The sequence below is a fragment of the Bipolaris sorokiniana genome (genome assembly GCF_000338995.1).
Source record: "Bipolaris sorokiniana ND90Pr unplaced genomic scaffold COCSAscaffold_14, whole genome shotgun sequence".
Classification (NCBI taxonomy): domain Eukaryota; kingdom Fungi; phylum Ascomycota; class Dothideomycetes; order Pleosporales; family Pleosporaceae; genus Bipolaris; species Bipolaris sorokiniana.
Window position 1 is genome coordinate 612,165 of NW_006911908.1, and position 14,394 is coordinate 626,558.

At 52.0% G+C, this 14,394-nt stretch overlaps 5 protein-coding genes across 5 annotated transcripts; 3 read left to right on the forward strand and 2 right to left on the reverse strand.

The window, feature by feature from the left end:
* Positions 1-1,746, forward strand: COCSADRAFT_98782 (uncharacterized protein; the record flags this gene model as incomplete). Its single annotated transcript, XM_007705642.1, has 2 exons — positions 1-506; positions 561-1,746. 2 exons carry the CDS (start codon positions 1-3, stop codon positions 1,744-1,746), a joined length of 1,692 nt encoding a protein of 563 aa, XP_007703832.1.
* Positions 1,747-2,626: 880 nt separating this feature from the next.
* Positions 2,627-5,369, forward strand: COCSADRAFT_243580 (uncharacterized protein). Its single transcript, XM_007705643.1, has 3 exons — positions 2,627-4,081; positions 4,133-4,207; positions 4,264-5,369. The coding sequence occupies exons 1-3, from the start codon at positions 2,719-2,721 to the stop codon at positions 5,220-5,222; spliced, it is 2,397 nt and encodes a 798-aa protein (XP_007703833.1). The 5' UTR covers positions 2,627-2,718; the 3' UTR covers positions 5,223-5,369.
* Positions 5,370-7,678, reverse strand: COCSADRAFT_243581 (uncharacterized protein). The gene has a single exon (XM_007705644.1). It carries the CDS (start codon positions 7,538-7,540, stop codon positions 5,516-5,518), a length of 2,025 nt encoding a protein of 674 aa, XP_007703834.1. The 5' UTR covers positions 7,541-7,678; the 3' UTR covers positions 5,370-5,515.
* A 112-nt stretch (positions 7,679-7,790) lies between these two features.
* On the forward strand, positions 7,791-8,690 carry COCSADRAFT_40145 (uncharacterized protein). The gene is made up of 3 exons (XM_007705434.1): positions 7,791-7,950; positions 8,025-8,157; positions 8,211-8,690. Exons 1-3 carry the CDS (start codon positions 7,840-7,842, stop codon positions 8,255-8,257), a joined length of 291 nt encoding a protein of 96 aa, XP_007703624.1. The 5' UTR covers positions 7,791-7,839; the 3' UTR covers positions 8,258-8,690.
* A 776-nt stretch (positions 8,691-9,466) lies between these two features.
* COCSADRAFT_174783 (uncharacterized protein) lies at positions 9,467-11,485 on the reverse strand (the record flags this gene model as incomplete). The annotated part of the gene is made up of 3 exons (XM_007705645.1): positions 9,467-9,703; positions 9,753-11,330; positions 11,474-11,485. The coding sequence occupies 3 exons, from the start codon at positions 11,483-11,485 to the stop codon at positions 9,467-9,469; spliced, it is 1,827 nt and encodes a 608-aa protein (XP_007703835.1).
* Positions 11,486-14,394: the final 2,909 nt, after the last annotated feature.

Below are 14,394 nucleotides of genomic sequence, written 5' to 3' on the forward strand. Positions count from 1 at the left end.
ATGTCACTCGCCGACAATGAGAAGCAGCACTATGCTGTTGGTGGTGAGTCTCCCTCCGACCATGGCACTGGACACGTCGGTGAGATAAAGGACAACGCCCTCGCTGAGGCGGCTGGTCTCTATGGATCGGTCCAACAAGCAGAGGATTATGGATATGTCCAGCGTGGCCTCAAGTCTCGTCACATCCAATTCATCGCTTTGGGTGGTACCATTGGTACTGGTCTGTTCCTTGGTATTGGTGGTGCATTCGCTCGCGCCGGTCCTGTCTCTGTCCTCATCGGTTACACTCTCACCGGTCTTGTTGTCTACGGCATGATGCAGTGTCTCGGCGAGATGGCTACATGGCTTCCTCTTCCCGGTGCTATTCCTCAGTATGCTGCTCGTTATGCGGATCCTGCTCTTGGCTTTGCCGTTGGTTGGAACAACTGGTACAACAGTTCCATTACTCTATGTGCCGAAATCTCTGCCGCAGCTCTTCTCATCAACTTTTGGGATCAGGAAGAAAAGTAAGTGCAACGCAGGGTCGTTAATAACAAGTAGATGCTAACTCTACTCTCCAGATACAGTCCAGCCATATGGATCACTATCATCATTGTCATCATCGTACTGCTGAACATCTTCGCTGTCTCGATATACGGGGAAGCTGAGTTCATATTCGCTTCGATTAAGATCATTACCATCCTCGGACTCCTTATTGCTGGTCTCGTCATCATGCTCGGTGGTGCCCCTGACCATGACCGGAGAGGATTCAGATACTGGAAGGAAGGCGCCATGAAGGAATATGTCGGCAAAGGTGACACGGGACGTTTTACTGGTCTCTGGTCCACACTCGTCAACGCGGCATTCTCGTATGGTGGTGTGGAGATGGTTGCCGTTGCCGCTGGCGAGGCTGCTAACCCGCGCAAGAACATCCCCAAGGCCGTTCGTCGTGTCTTTTGGCGTATCCTGTTCTTCTACGTCCTTGGAAGTTTCATCATCGGAACGACCATCAGCTCAAACGACCCCCAGCTCACTAACGAGAACGCCAAAGGTGCTCAGTCTTCGCCATGGGTCATCGCGATGAAAAACGCCGGTATCCCAGTTCTACCCCATATTGTCAATGCTGTCATCTTGACTTCTGCAACCTCATCTGGCAATGCCTTCCTGTACACCGGCTCCAGATACCTATTCAGTATCGCTCAGAACAAGCAGGCGCCTCAGTTCCTTCTCAAGTGCAACAAGAGCGGTGTGCCAGTCTACTGCGTCGCCATTACGGCCTCCATCTCTTTGCTTACGTACATGAGTGTAAGTGCTGGCGCCAACAAGGTATTCACGTGGTTCCAGAACTTGACCACGATTGCCTCGCTCTTCACATGGTGCTCAATTTGCTACACCTTCACCTGTTTCCACAAGGCCTGTCTTGCCCAGAATGTCGACCGCAACACGATGGTCTTCAAGAGCAAGTGGCAGCCTTACCTCGCCTGGGTGGCTTTTACCTACTTTGCGCTCATCATCCTCTTCAACGGTTTCAAGGTCTTCACTGAAACCCCATGGGGACCTGACCAGCTTACCGACTTCTTCACTGCGTACGTTGGCATTATGATCTTCTTTCTCCTCTTCGTATTCTGGAAGGTATTCAAGCGCACCAAGATGGTGAAGCCAGAGGAGGCAGACATCTGGAGTGGCAAGGCCGCGCTTGACGCAGAAGTATGGCCTGAGCAGATACCCCGCAATGCTCTTGAGAGGTTTTGGTACTGGCTTTGTTAGGTGGAAGAAGTTGTTGCTGATTGGCAATGGTTCAATGAGTATTATACGAGTAGTAGTAAAACAGTACATACGAAGACATACGGAGATGCGGCATCACGACGTACTATACGACCGTTAATATGTTTGATAAATGAACTAGGGAGAAAAACCCGTTTGATCAAGCATTGGGTGCCTTAACAATACTGACATGGACGTAAGTCTGACGCTGCAATGACTGTGGCTGCAAAGCGATCACACGAGGCTCTGGCTAACTCAAGAAGCATGCCGACGAATTTGTATACTGAAAGACTTTGTGCTGCATCTAATGTTCACTGTGGTTCATGAATTGGCTGCGATTGGCGCATTGACAAAGGGTGTATAGAAACACGTGCTTCTTCGATATACATGTGACAGTCGGGATGCCGAACACGTCATAAGTCTGTTTTTTTGTTCTGGTGCCTTTTGACCTTGGGATGCCTCAGAGAACCCCAATGGGCAACTACGTTGTGGCGCATGCATGTATCCATTTGGGTGCGGGAGTCACGGAGTGCGCGAACGGCTTTAGCCACAATGTTGTGTGTTAGAGCCGCCCCATGCTCCTTTGGTGGGTGATGATGCGTCCCAACGCCCATTAGTGCTGGCTGCGGCTTTAAGTCATCCACCTTCAGGCACCCATGATTGTCATACTCCGACATCGTGCAGCTCTCAACTCGTCCACTTTCTTATTGTCAGCCAAACGCCCGCAGCCCACTAATACCCTGTGCCCATCGTTGCTACTCTCCTGGAAAATATCCCGCCTCCGAATTTGACATTCAATCTCACGCGAGTCGAGCTATCGGCTGACAAACATGGAACTGCGCAGCTAGCAAGAGCAAGGAATCGTTCAATAAGAAAAAGTAATGCATAGTGTTTTGTGAACCCCAGCCAAAGGAGTCCGCTTTCACCGCTCTGGTCTTGGCTGTGGTCAAGCAGATACGAGTATCGTGGACCGACATGACGGACCATATTAACGAAGGCAGCGAACAACCCGGCGCGCGCAATGTATGGTCAATGTCGAACCAACCAGTTGACAGTCCCGATTCGGAGCAATCGAAGAAACCCCAAGATCAGCCGTTAAACCGCGCTTGCGAAGCTTGTCGCATTTCCAAAGTCCGATGTCTTGTGAACCCTGACGCAAGCTCATCGCAGTGCCAGCGATGCGCCAAGGCCAACCGGACCTGCATCTTTGCGCCACCCGTAAAAAGGCGACAGCGAAAAAGGACAGATGTGCGCGTCACGGAGCTGGAGAGAGAAATTCAGCAGATGCGCAGCCTCCTAAAGGCGAAAGCGCGTCCATCCAGCGATGCCAGCGAGCATGAGACGGGAGACGATGAATCGGACGAGCAGGGGCACGCGAAGGATGAGGAGACTCCATCCACTTGGCGAAGGCACTCGAGTATGGGAACAGCAACAATACCCTCGACGGGATTTGGTGGCCTTCCCACAACCGCCAACCAAGCACCCCTGCCCGAGCCCACACCAACCACCAGCGCGCCCAAAGAATTTCTAGGGTCGTCTGACAACGATATAATAGATCGCAGCGTCATTTCAGAGGAGATGGCCCGCGAATTCTTGGGCATATGGCGCAAGGAGCTGGTCGCGGCTTGCCCAGGTATCACGATTCCCAGACATTGGGACGTTTTCGATCTTCGAGCAAACAAGCCCGCACTTTTCCATGCCATCATGGCGGCCTCTGCTCATTCCAAAGGCTCGGCATTGTCCGACAGACTGCATGAAGAAGCCGTACTCTTATACGCGCGTTCTGCTTTTGTCAAAGGCGAAAAGTCTGTTCAGGCTATCCAGGCATTGATAGTTACTGTATCGTACTACTCGCCTTCCAAGACACCAGGACAACTGCAAATATATCAATGGATCAACATGGCAGCCTCGATGGCGCTAGAGCTCGGCTTGACATCGAAGCCGAGAACACACGAACAATTACCCAAGCGTGCCATTCGATCGCTACAGAAGATTTCTTCACCAGAGGAATTACTAGAACACTGTCGCACCATTCTACTGCTGTACATTATAAGTGCCGGCTTCTCGATGAGAATGAGGCGACCTAATATTTTGCTGTTTAACAGTTGGATGGACGAATGTTTTGGAATTCTTGAAAAGTCAAAATTATTGGACGATAAGAGGATAGTTGCGTGGTTGAAGCTGCAGAGAATTGCCGATGAAGCAAACACGGCATTCGGCTTTGATGATGCGAGTACAAGTTTCAGTCTCTCTGAGCTGCGTATGCAAATCATCCTGCGAATCTTCGACCGGAGGATGCAGGATTGGAGGAAATCGGTTCCCGACGATGTAGTGACATGTGGGTCGACTGTTGATTCTTCTGAAGAGTATATCTGACTGAGTTATACAGTGAGTCTCGAGCTCGAGTACCACGCAGACATGCTTGCCATGTGGGAGTTTGGAATGGATGGAGGTCGCTTCGACGGTAAGTCATGACTTCCTCTCTTCTCTCCAAGGCAAATAATAAACCAACAAATTCAGTCATCGAATTCAAAAACCGGCACGTCTCACTGCCAGCCCTCGACGACGACTCTGTGCAACCCGAATCCCTCCTCTCCCGCTCTGCCCTCCAAATCAACGCAACAACAAAATGCGTCAGCGCCGCCCAGACAACCCTCGACCTCTTCCTCACCGTTCCCGAAGACGAACTGCGCAAATCTCCAAACGTACTTTACCTCCGCGCTGTCTACTCGCTTGTCACGCTCATGAAAGCAGACTACGCCGTCGGCACTGATGAGGAAATGAGCGAGCTGCTGGAAAGCCAGAGTCTACGTGTAGGATACTATCTCGACGCCGTAATCCAAAAAACCAGCGATGCCGCTGGTCCGCAGAAATGCCGGAACCCCAGCCACTGGAAATTCCTCCTCGAAGCAAAACTTAAAAGCTGGTGGAACGAGTACCAGGAATGGCGCAAGGAAGGCAGACAATTAAAAAGAAGAAAAACAACATCCAATCATGAATATAGTGGAGAAACACAGACCCAACCCTTGGTACCATCATTCGCAGGACACAGTCTCGACACTACTACTGCTGCTACTTCTACAAACAACCCATCAGCATCACATATCCCACTTGACCAACAACAGCAAGCACCTCAGCAGCAACAGCAACAACAACAACAACAACAACAACAACAACAACACCAGTCTTCTCAATTCCCCCTCTCAGGCTTCAATCTCTCCTCCACATACCCCACCACCGACGCCACAGCAGCCCAATGGCCCACCAACGAAATGACTCTCGACACCACCCCCTCCACACAAACCATGGGCGACCAATCCGGTTTCACGCCTGACATGGGTGATTTCTCAGCAGCGTTTCAAAATGGCGATTTGTATCTTTGGAATGATTTGACTGCTGAGAATTTCGGGGGCTGGGTGTCGCAGGGGGGATCGTATGCTGGAATTGGGTTTGGGGGAGTGAATGGGCAGGGGTTTTGAGGAAGAAAGAGAGCAGAAGAAAAAAAAGGAGGAAGGATAGAATTGTATGTATGTGTGTGCGGAGTTGAAAAAACACTGCTCAACCATATCTTTTACGAAGGAAAATAGACATAGTTTAACAAGCGCAACAACACTTTATATTCATTGGTAAAGCATTGAGTTTTCCATTTCATCTCATACTTGACATTTATTAAACTTCTCCTACCCACCTGCTTTCTCACACGAACTATCTATCTCAGATACACCGATTACAATACAGTCCACACATTGCCCCTTCACCTATCCCACTCACTTCACGTCAACTTTGCCAACGCACCCTCAACCCACTCCACTACCTTCTCCAACAACCCCACATCAGCCTTAGCCTGCTCGAGCGCCTCCCGGCCCTCAACAACCAGCGCACCCCCACCCGCCGCAAGTTCTTTCTGGAACCTTGCTGCGGTCTGCTTGAGCACGTCGAGATACTGCGTCTGAATGCCATGCGAGACATTCAAATCTTTGATGCCGAGTGTATCGTGAAGCTGCGTAGCTTGAAGTAAGAGGTAGTAGAAGTTGAGGGCTGCGACGTAGAAGCCGAGGTCCTGGCGGAATTGCAGCCACGAGTCTTCGAGGCTGGTGTCGAGAGCGTAGTGGCGGGTGAGGTCAGGCCAGAGGTAAGGAGCTACGGTGGACAAGGCGACGGGGGTGGCGAAGATGTTTGTGTGGTCAGGTTCGTGGGTGTCTTCTGAAGAGTGGGGGTGAGATGCGTTTGCTTCAAGTGTCTCGCCTTTGAGCCAGGATACGGCGCTTGCTTTGAGGTTCTCGTATGGGCAGTGCTCCAGTGTGTCGCGGATGAAGGTTAGGCGGACGAGATCGTGGGGGTGCGAGCGCAAGACGGTTGTTGTGAGGTAATGTGCGTGGCCTCGTAAGCTTGGGGAGGGTGAGTTCGCAGAGATGAGTGAGATGGTTTGCAAGTACTGAGCAAATGACTCGTCGTCCTTAGGCTCGCCGACATTGTTTCTTTGCAATGCAATGAGACCCATGGCAAGAACCGTGTCTAGAAGTGCATCTGGCTCCATGCCAACGGTTTGGGGTCCCAGAGTCCCGATAAAGTTGCTAAGTATCGTTGCGTGTCCTGGGAAGATAGCTACCGACGATGCTTCCTCCTCTTGCTTGACTGTAGCATACAGTTCCTGTTTAACATTTAGTGCGGCGATGAGAAGTAGGGCACCAGTCCTCGAAAGCGGAATATCTGCAGCTGTAGCTGGTGGCTCATCCTCGGTGCCGGGAATGCCACGCTTCTCCTCGTCCGAGTCCATCACAGTCCGTACCAACTCGTCATATTTCAGACCCAAATCCTGAGTCAAAGCTACTATTTGGCCCAAGATGGCGGCTCGCGAAGTGAGGTCTTCTTCATTCGCAAACCGGTCTGCATATTTCTGGTAGTTGGGCTTGTTGGGTATTCGCTCCGGTTCATAGCTTTCCATCAGCCTGCTTGCCCAGGAAAGACCTGGGACATCATCGTCTGATTTCAAAGATAGCATATAGTCTTCAAGGATGTGAGTGAGAAAGGACTGTAGTAGACGATTTACCAGGGCGGTTTCTTCGCTGCTTGGTGCATCACCCTGCGCTTCCGGATCTGGCTCCGATTGGTTCGTGTTTACACGCAGAAGATTTCCGCTACTCCGCCTTGATGGCAGATGTGGTCTCTTAGTCCCGGACAGTATCTTAACAAACTTGACAGCAGATAAGGTGAGATCTTCAATATGGGTGTTGGCCCGATTGTATGCGACCAACACAGCCTGCAAGCTGGTAGAAAGGAACCGGCTCGGGTATTTGGTTTTAACACGTCGATGTAATGTAGCTAATATGTCGAGGAGAGCCTCGAACTTCAGTACCGGAAGGGGAGGGACTATAGCGGGTTGAAAGGCAGGACTTGTGCTTGACTCTCCCACTCCAACCTCGGGTGCTTTAGCCTTGGTAGTGGCCGATGGAGCGCCATGCTCGTCTTCGTCTGTATCCTCATACGGCTCCTGGAACTGGAGCAACCGAAGCGCTTCTGTGACCTTGAGAATGCACTCTCTAGGATTGCCCTTTGCGGCAATGTCTTGCAAGCATTCCTCAGACAATGGAAGTAGCGGGAGTAACAGATGGATCAGGTCCCAGCCGATAGTTGCTGTGAGTTCTGCATCTTGGAGGACTTGGTGCAGGACGGGCAAGTTCTCTTCGGAGAGGTTGTATTCGATGATGGTGAGATAGGTAATGGGGTCAGTCACGGGCGGACGTGAGGCCAGAAGTGGATGCTGGTCCGTCTGAGCGGGATCCTGAGTGTCGGTCATGATTTGTTCTCTTGGATTTCAAACAGTAGTTCCGGAAAGCAGGTGATGTGAAGGCTCGGGGGCGCTGTAGGGACAATGAAGAAAATGCAGATGTTGGGTCAGGCGGCAAGTGTTCCTGGCCTTGTTGCTTCAAGGGCCTGACCCTGACGCAATGCCAGCCCGCCCACACAGACACACAGCCCACTCAATGCGCGTCCACACACTAGCCCCGCTGCCGCTCCGCCAAGATGATCGCTCTGCCAAAGTTCACCTCGACACCATTCGCCGAGCTCCAAACACCGCACGCCCAATAGCCCGCCATGGACGAAAAAGAAGAGACCAACGAGCCCCTCGACCTTGTGCGTCTCTGCATTGACGAGATTGTCATTGTCAAATTGCGCGGCGACCGCGAACTAAAAGGCAGGCTTCATGTACGTCTCTGCGAAGCTCTGACACCCCGGAGCAGATATGTACGCAAGCATATCCAGCTGACAGCAAGGCGCAGGCTTACGATTCCCACTGCAACCTAGTCCTCGGCGACGTCGAGGAAACGATATACCTTGCCGAGGAAGACGATGACGACCAAGAACCCCGCGTGCGGACAATCAAGAAGCAGAGTGAGATGCTCTTCATAAGAGGTAGGCGAGCGGCACGGTACTTAGCTACTGATGCAGAGCTAACGAGTAGAAAGGTGACTCGGTAGTCCTGATTGCACCGGCAGAAGGAACATCGCAATGATCACTCTCTATTCGAACCCAAGTAGAAAATACATAGGTCTGCCGCCCATAGAACCTACTGCAGTTGGACTATGGCCAGTCAAGCAGTCATCGACGAGATACCCGAGTTTGGAGATAGCATGGCACATTGGTTGGCGCAGACGTAAAGTCAGCAACATGACTAACAGACACGACGCTTGCATACCGGGCTCAGTGGACAGTCGCACCACACTTGTCAAGCGAAGTCTCTCGGCCAGTCTTGTCGTGCTCAAACAAAGCGAGTGCTAGATCATAGCTTAAAGTCAGACATAATGTACCTCTTGCCCCTGTCGTGTGCTTCCGTTAGAACAACATATTCGTTTTTCACTAGATATATACTGCTGCGCTTCGTAAACAATGTCAGTAGCATCGTCACAAATTGGCTGGGCGCAGGGTTTAAGATGCAAACATTAAGTGCTTTTCTTGACTACCTGCCGAGTCCAAACTATGGACCTCCATATGACAGCAGAAAACGCAGATAAACCCAAAGGCACACTTGGTGCGATACCCTCTCAAAACTCCTGTGTGCTTTCAGCACCCGCAACCGCCGAGCCCCCTTGAAGAGAAGTGTGAGGCAAGAGGAAAAAAAGAGTAACGAAAGAAGATGACTCCGAAACCGAACATCAACGTGCCGCGACATGTACAGAATTAAGATAATGCGGGTGGAGTGCTCATAACCTCGTGGCTTCATCATAGAGCCCAAAAAAAACTTTCCGGTATAAGAAGATACAGTCGAAGAGAAGTGTGATCATACGTGTTCAGCATCCGTCCCCGTCCAATGAACAGGAGAAGGTAGCGAACAGCCGGGCCGCCCACAAAGGCAGACCCTGAGAGATGAATGGAAATTTGACGAAAGAACGAAAAGACTTAGGTCGGGTATCCATAAACACCGTGCGCCGAATGTCCAGATGAAGATGAGACCAATGTAGAATCCGCCACCTGATGAAGTTGACCATGCTCAAGAAAGCCGCCAAAGCGCCGTATGTCGGGGAACAATAAGCAAGAATGAAGAAGATTTCGGTGGTAACCGTGGGGGTGCTGACGTTGGCGTTGACCAGATAGGGGTGCTGACGCTGTCGCGCTCTTGACTGTCGAGTGTTGATCGACAATATCCGTCAGATGCGCCGTCACACGACCCCTACGAGCCAAGTTAGAACACAGTCAGGTCAAGACGACATGGAGACAAGTGTATTCACTTTCGCCTCAAAGTCTGGGTTGCCAGGCTGTCTCTAGACATGAGCGGCAGAGAAAAGCCTTTTGAAATCTCCGCCTCGACAAAAATGGAAGCGCGCTTGTAGCGCTTATCAGTGTACTTCTCGTACACAGCAGCATGGTGCTTCTGAGGGTTGTCACAGCACTCGAGGATGACAGTTATGAGCTGTCGGAGCTGAGTCAATGTGTACCCAGAGTAATGTACGTGCGATTGTGACTAGTATCAGTTAGCATCTTCATTCGCGACAACGCGTGCGTAGACATACCCAATCACCCTTCTTCAGCATGAAGCGCGCTAAACAGTGAGCACCTGCAGAGAGAAAGCTAGGGGCGCAACCCACAAAGCGCTCATCCATGATGGTGATTTCCAAGAAATATTTGGACAGGGTACGTGTCTCGAGGTCGTAGTCATCCGCCTTGCTTATGCGACGAAGGAAGCTCATCGGGCCAGGCCATCCCAGCTCAAACTGAAGCATACTGAGCATGAATCTCTCAGCCTTCAGAACTTCATCAGCTGTGTAGGCACCGTCGACCATGTACACAATCTCCTGCACTGATGGGCAGTTAATCTCCTCGTACTTGGCGGCGACGAAGAGAGCAGTCGCACCAACGAGCTGCAGTTTGCCAAGCGAGACAACCTTGCATGAAAGAAAGCGGTCGACGTAATTGACAGCAAGGAACAGGGTCTCGGGCAGGAGAGTGAAGCGGTTGTGGACCTGGACGAGCCAGTCCATGAGAACGGACCGCATTGACCACTGGATTTCAGCCTGATGATCCATGTAAGACGCGTTAGGCTTCATGCGCTCTTCGAGAGAGTGCATGTATTCAAAAATCTCCTCGCCATACTCGGCAACCATCGAGGTATCCCACTGCTCGTCCTCGACGTCTTCGGTTGTCCGGTTTGCCTCGACGAATACCCGCGCAGCCTCAAGTTCGCGTTGTGTCTTTGCGGTAATCCGGGGCGCAAGAATCAGAGTAACACCGCCTGTTGTATTGTCGCCGCGCGATCGAAGGGATCTGGCGGTGGTGTAACCGTCGGCATCATAGTAGGTCTCTTCTTCTTCTTCTTCTCCCTCCTCCTCGTCCCAGTACTCTTCGTGTTCGAGATCTTTAAGGCTATTGGACTTGGCGAGTTCTTCATTTCGTTCTTGCTCTAAGGCGCGCGCCTGCTCTTCGAGCGCATCGAGGTACTCGTACCTGTCTTCCGCCTTGTTGTTTGTCTCGGCCTTCTCTTCCTCTTCTGGAATGGTCGCGGGCTGTCCGGACTGTGCTGAGGCACGGTCCACGTTGGGAAATGAAGATGACTGTTCAGGGAGAGGCTGTTGCGAGGTTACGGGGGCGACGGCTGCGTCGATAGCGGCATTTGAGGGCGCCTCTTGGAATACAGCTGTTGATGACTTCTTTGAGAGCGTCTTGCGAACATTGGTTGTGGATTGTTTGGCGTCGATGCTGACCTGCTTTGGGGCCACAGATACGACCTCGGTAACATCTTTGGAGGCGTGCTCTTTGGAAGAGACGCTTGTCGCTAGTCGTTGTGCTGGTCGTGAAAGGGTACCAGCTTTGGCAGTCTCCTTGACAGTAACAGCAGCAGTATCCTTAAGGATTTCAAGGGTCTTCTTTTTGCCTATTATTTGCATGTCGTCTTTCGCTACAGGCTGTCGAGTGGTGTTGCTAACATCGCCAAACACAGTCCGTTTGGCTGCAGCAGCCTTGATGCCGCCGGCCTGCACCAGTGTTGATAGGGCTGGTGTTGACTTATTGCGCGAGTGCAGAGTCTTGCCAGCAGGTAGCTGGGGCACCGCGTTCTCATCGCGTATACGAAGAGCCCTCACGGGGCGTTGTGGCTATGTAAACAATTGGGTTAGCAAAGCTCAAAGAGAAACAGTCTAAGTGAAGTTGCATATAGGTGTGAATGAAGGCCGCTGACAAGGCAGCGCGTTCACACCTGGTTCAGTGAATAAAAGTACTGTTCAAGGCGCAGGCTTACCTTTGCATCCATTGTGGTCGGAGGCTATCAGCTCAAGGCGAGATAGTCTCTAGGGTATATGTTTTGTTGACAGCGACGGTTGCGAAGAAGTGGACGATAGGGGCAGCGGAAGGCGTAGTGGTACAAGTCAGTTGCTCATAAAGAAACTCTTCATATAAGTTGGCGGCAATGAGATAGGCGAGCCGGCGTTGTCGAGTGGCACGAAGAGTGGTGTTGACAACGGCAACAAGAGCTTGTAAACTTATATGGAGGGTCTGGAGCTATGCGCGTTTGGATTCAATGTTTATTTACTGACTGGTTCGAGCTCCAGACCAGGGATAGCGGCGCTATGCTGGAGCGGCCCTAGTGCCGCCGCACGGCCCGCCCCTGCTGGGTGCCGCCTACAGAAACGTCATTGCCGAGGCGAACGCGGGAACCATCAGGGACATGAAAAAGGTTTAATGTTTGCGCCGCCATACATGTTTGATTATAGCGTGCGAGAGGTCATTTGAATTACTTGGTTACTTGTTGTATATATTCTAGTCAATTTTTGACTCTCCCAGGGACCGATTGCGCCAGCTACGCGTACCCACCACGACCCCTCACTTCTGACGCGCCAAGTCTCAATTAGCTGATTCCAGGACGCGAAATCACGTGCAGTTCCCTGAACTGACGGTCTTTCTCTGAAACATAGTGTTTACCAGTTCAATGGTCAACAACAACATGAGTGCTCACTACCCCACGGTCATGGACGGCCTCGGATGTGGTTGCGACAACTGCGCCGGTCTGGAACCTGCAGAAACGACCCGCTGGCCGGCGCCCACAGCCTATCGATCAGCGCACTGCCACCAAATTTCAAACTGCAGCCTACATTTGCCTTTGTTGCAGCTCCATTGCTTCAGAGAATAAGCAAGCAGGTTTTGCGTTTGGCAGACGGTGAAAGGCGTGTGTTCCGCATGTTGTTGGGCGCATGTTTCCTTTACTTTGTCCCCGCCGCAGCCACTCAAGGCCGAGAGCTTCACCGACAAAGTGATGTGGACCGATGGCATCCGTAGCGAGATCGCATGGAGCCAACGATGCGCACAACGTCTTTTCAAAAGGTCTGCGACGTGGATCCCTACCAAAACTTCGTTGCGCCAAAAGCGGGAGCCCTTCAGTTGTTCATTGACCCCTCATTAGTTTGGAGCGGCCGTCCGAGCTTTTGGCCACGGATTTGCGAAGTCGCATGCCGCGCTACGCAGGTGCTTCCGCCATGATCGCTCGGGCACATGCAGGGTCGGGAATTTTGGCAACAGAGATAACAAACGGCAGCGCAGTACTTTGGACAGGTCCTTGTGCTCGGAAGCGGGTGCGACGACTACGCGCGAGCTGATTACGGGATCTCGCGCTACTAGTTGTATCGTCATATTGTGTGGGTCGGAGATCATCAGACGTTTTCGGGAACAGACGTAGACATAATTCTAGGGTCGCGTAATTCACAAGTCGCACGAGCCTTTGCAGCTGCTGGCGGCGACTCATTCAGGGACAATTGCCTACCAAATGGCTCTAGGCAAGCAGGTGTGTGTGGCATTGATTGTCGCATGGCGATCTCTCCAATAGACGCCCGGCAACAGCTGGCAACGAATCCACAGCGCTTCACCCACAGCGGGGACCGACACCCTTCTCTAGCATTCCAACCATAATTCTTTGCAAAAGGCGACCCAGAGTACGCCATTGCTGGGTCTCAAAGGGCTCAGCGTAGCGCCCGAGGATATCAGGGTGCTGAAGTTGACCCGGCCCTTTATTCACATGGAACAGACGCCTGTATACAAGCCAACAACGCAGCGTATCGACCTGCTGGCCATATACCATGCCATTTAGTGTCTGGCAACAGGAAGACGTTTCCCTAAGTGTTCTGGCATCCCACAAGCGACTGACTTGTCCTGTGGCATGCACTCTAGGGTCATGTCGCGATTGGGCGCATAGCTGGCGCCGGGGGGCATCTCATGTTTCGGCCTCGACAGACAGGCTCTAGATAGGATCAAGACAGATGATGTGTTAATCCGTTTCAATGCGGTCGTAGCCCACTTGCGTGGCTAAGGGTGGCCTGTCATCCCTAGTAGTGTATATACTAGTCATCAACTGAGGCGCAATCGCATATGCTTTGGAGGGGAGTATGCGCTGTGCTTTTGATGCCATTTTGCTCCTACAAGTTGTATTCCAAAAAGCTTTTATTGCAAAGGCGACTGTCAATTTGTGGTTTGAGGCGCGTCTGGAAAGTGCGTCGTGACCTTTGAGCGGTCCTAGTCGGGGTGGTCCTTAAGTGCTTCGCTTCGGTGCCATTGCTCAACCCACCTCCAACGCATCTCGGTGGCAGTCCACAACCACCACCTTCTCGTAAGTCTCCAACCTTCTCATCAAGCATCTCATTCATCTGGGCTCGCGATCTGGCATCCAGATCGCTCCAATCTCGGTCTGCGCATTCCGGCCGCTGACCTGACGCTGCCATCCAGCGGCGATACACGGGATCGCATCGAAGCGTCTCCGCTACCTTTCTGCGCTCCTTGAACCCACTGCCAGTATGTATAGCTCCTCATGGCGCCTTGCGACCGGGTTGGCATCTACACCTCGTCGCGACGCGGCCCCTGGGCCTCTCGCGCTATCCTCCCTAGAGACCGTCACTGGGCAGCGGTGACGACCCCCCAACGGCCTCCAGCCCGACACACACTCTACGGAACAGGGCAACGCCCATTTCGGATGCCATCAAAGCGAAAAAAGAACCGTCGGCTAACACCATACTATCCAGACACCGCGCCCACTTATCCTTCCACGACCGTCCATTCATCCTAAGCTCTTGCGACACCGGCAGGCTTGGTGCGCCCCCCTACCACACACATACAATCAACCCTCTCATTCTAGAGGCTTTGGAATACGCGGATAACACAAGGATCATTGGTAATGCA

Excerpts from the sequence above, each read along its gene's own strand:
- COCSADRAFT_40145 (XM_007705434.1), top strand. The coding sequence starts at position 7,840 with ATGGACGAAAAAGAAGAGACCAACGAGCCCCTCGACCTTGTGCGTCTC. Across the intron at positions 7,951-8,024 it reads AACTAAAAGGCAGGCTTCAT|GCTTACGATTCCCACTGCAA; the intron begins GTACGTCTCTGC and ends AGCAAGGCGCAG. Across the intron at positions 8,158-8,210 it reads TGAGATGCTCTTCATAAGAG|GTGACTCGGTAGTCCTGATT; the intron begins GTAGGCGAGCGG and ends ACGAGTAGAAAG.
- COCSADRAFT_243580 (XM_007705643.1), top strand. The coding sequence starts at position 2,719 with ATGACGGACCATATTAACGAAGGCAGCGAACAACCCGGCGCGCGCAAT. Across the intron at positions 4,082-4,132 it reads TCCCGACGATGTAGTGACAT|TGAGTCTCGAGCTCGAGTAC; the intron begins GTGGGTCGACTG and ends TGAGTTATACAG. Across the intron at positions 4,208-4,263 it reads GGATGGAGGTCGCTTCGACG|TCATCGAATTCAAAAACCGG; the intron begins GTAAGTCATGAC and ends CAACAAATTCAG.
- COCSADRAFT_243581 (XM_007705644.1), bottom strand. The coding sequence starts at position 7,540 with ATGACCGACACTCAGGATCCCGCTCAGACGGACCAGCATCCACTTCTG.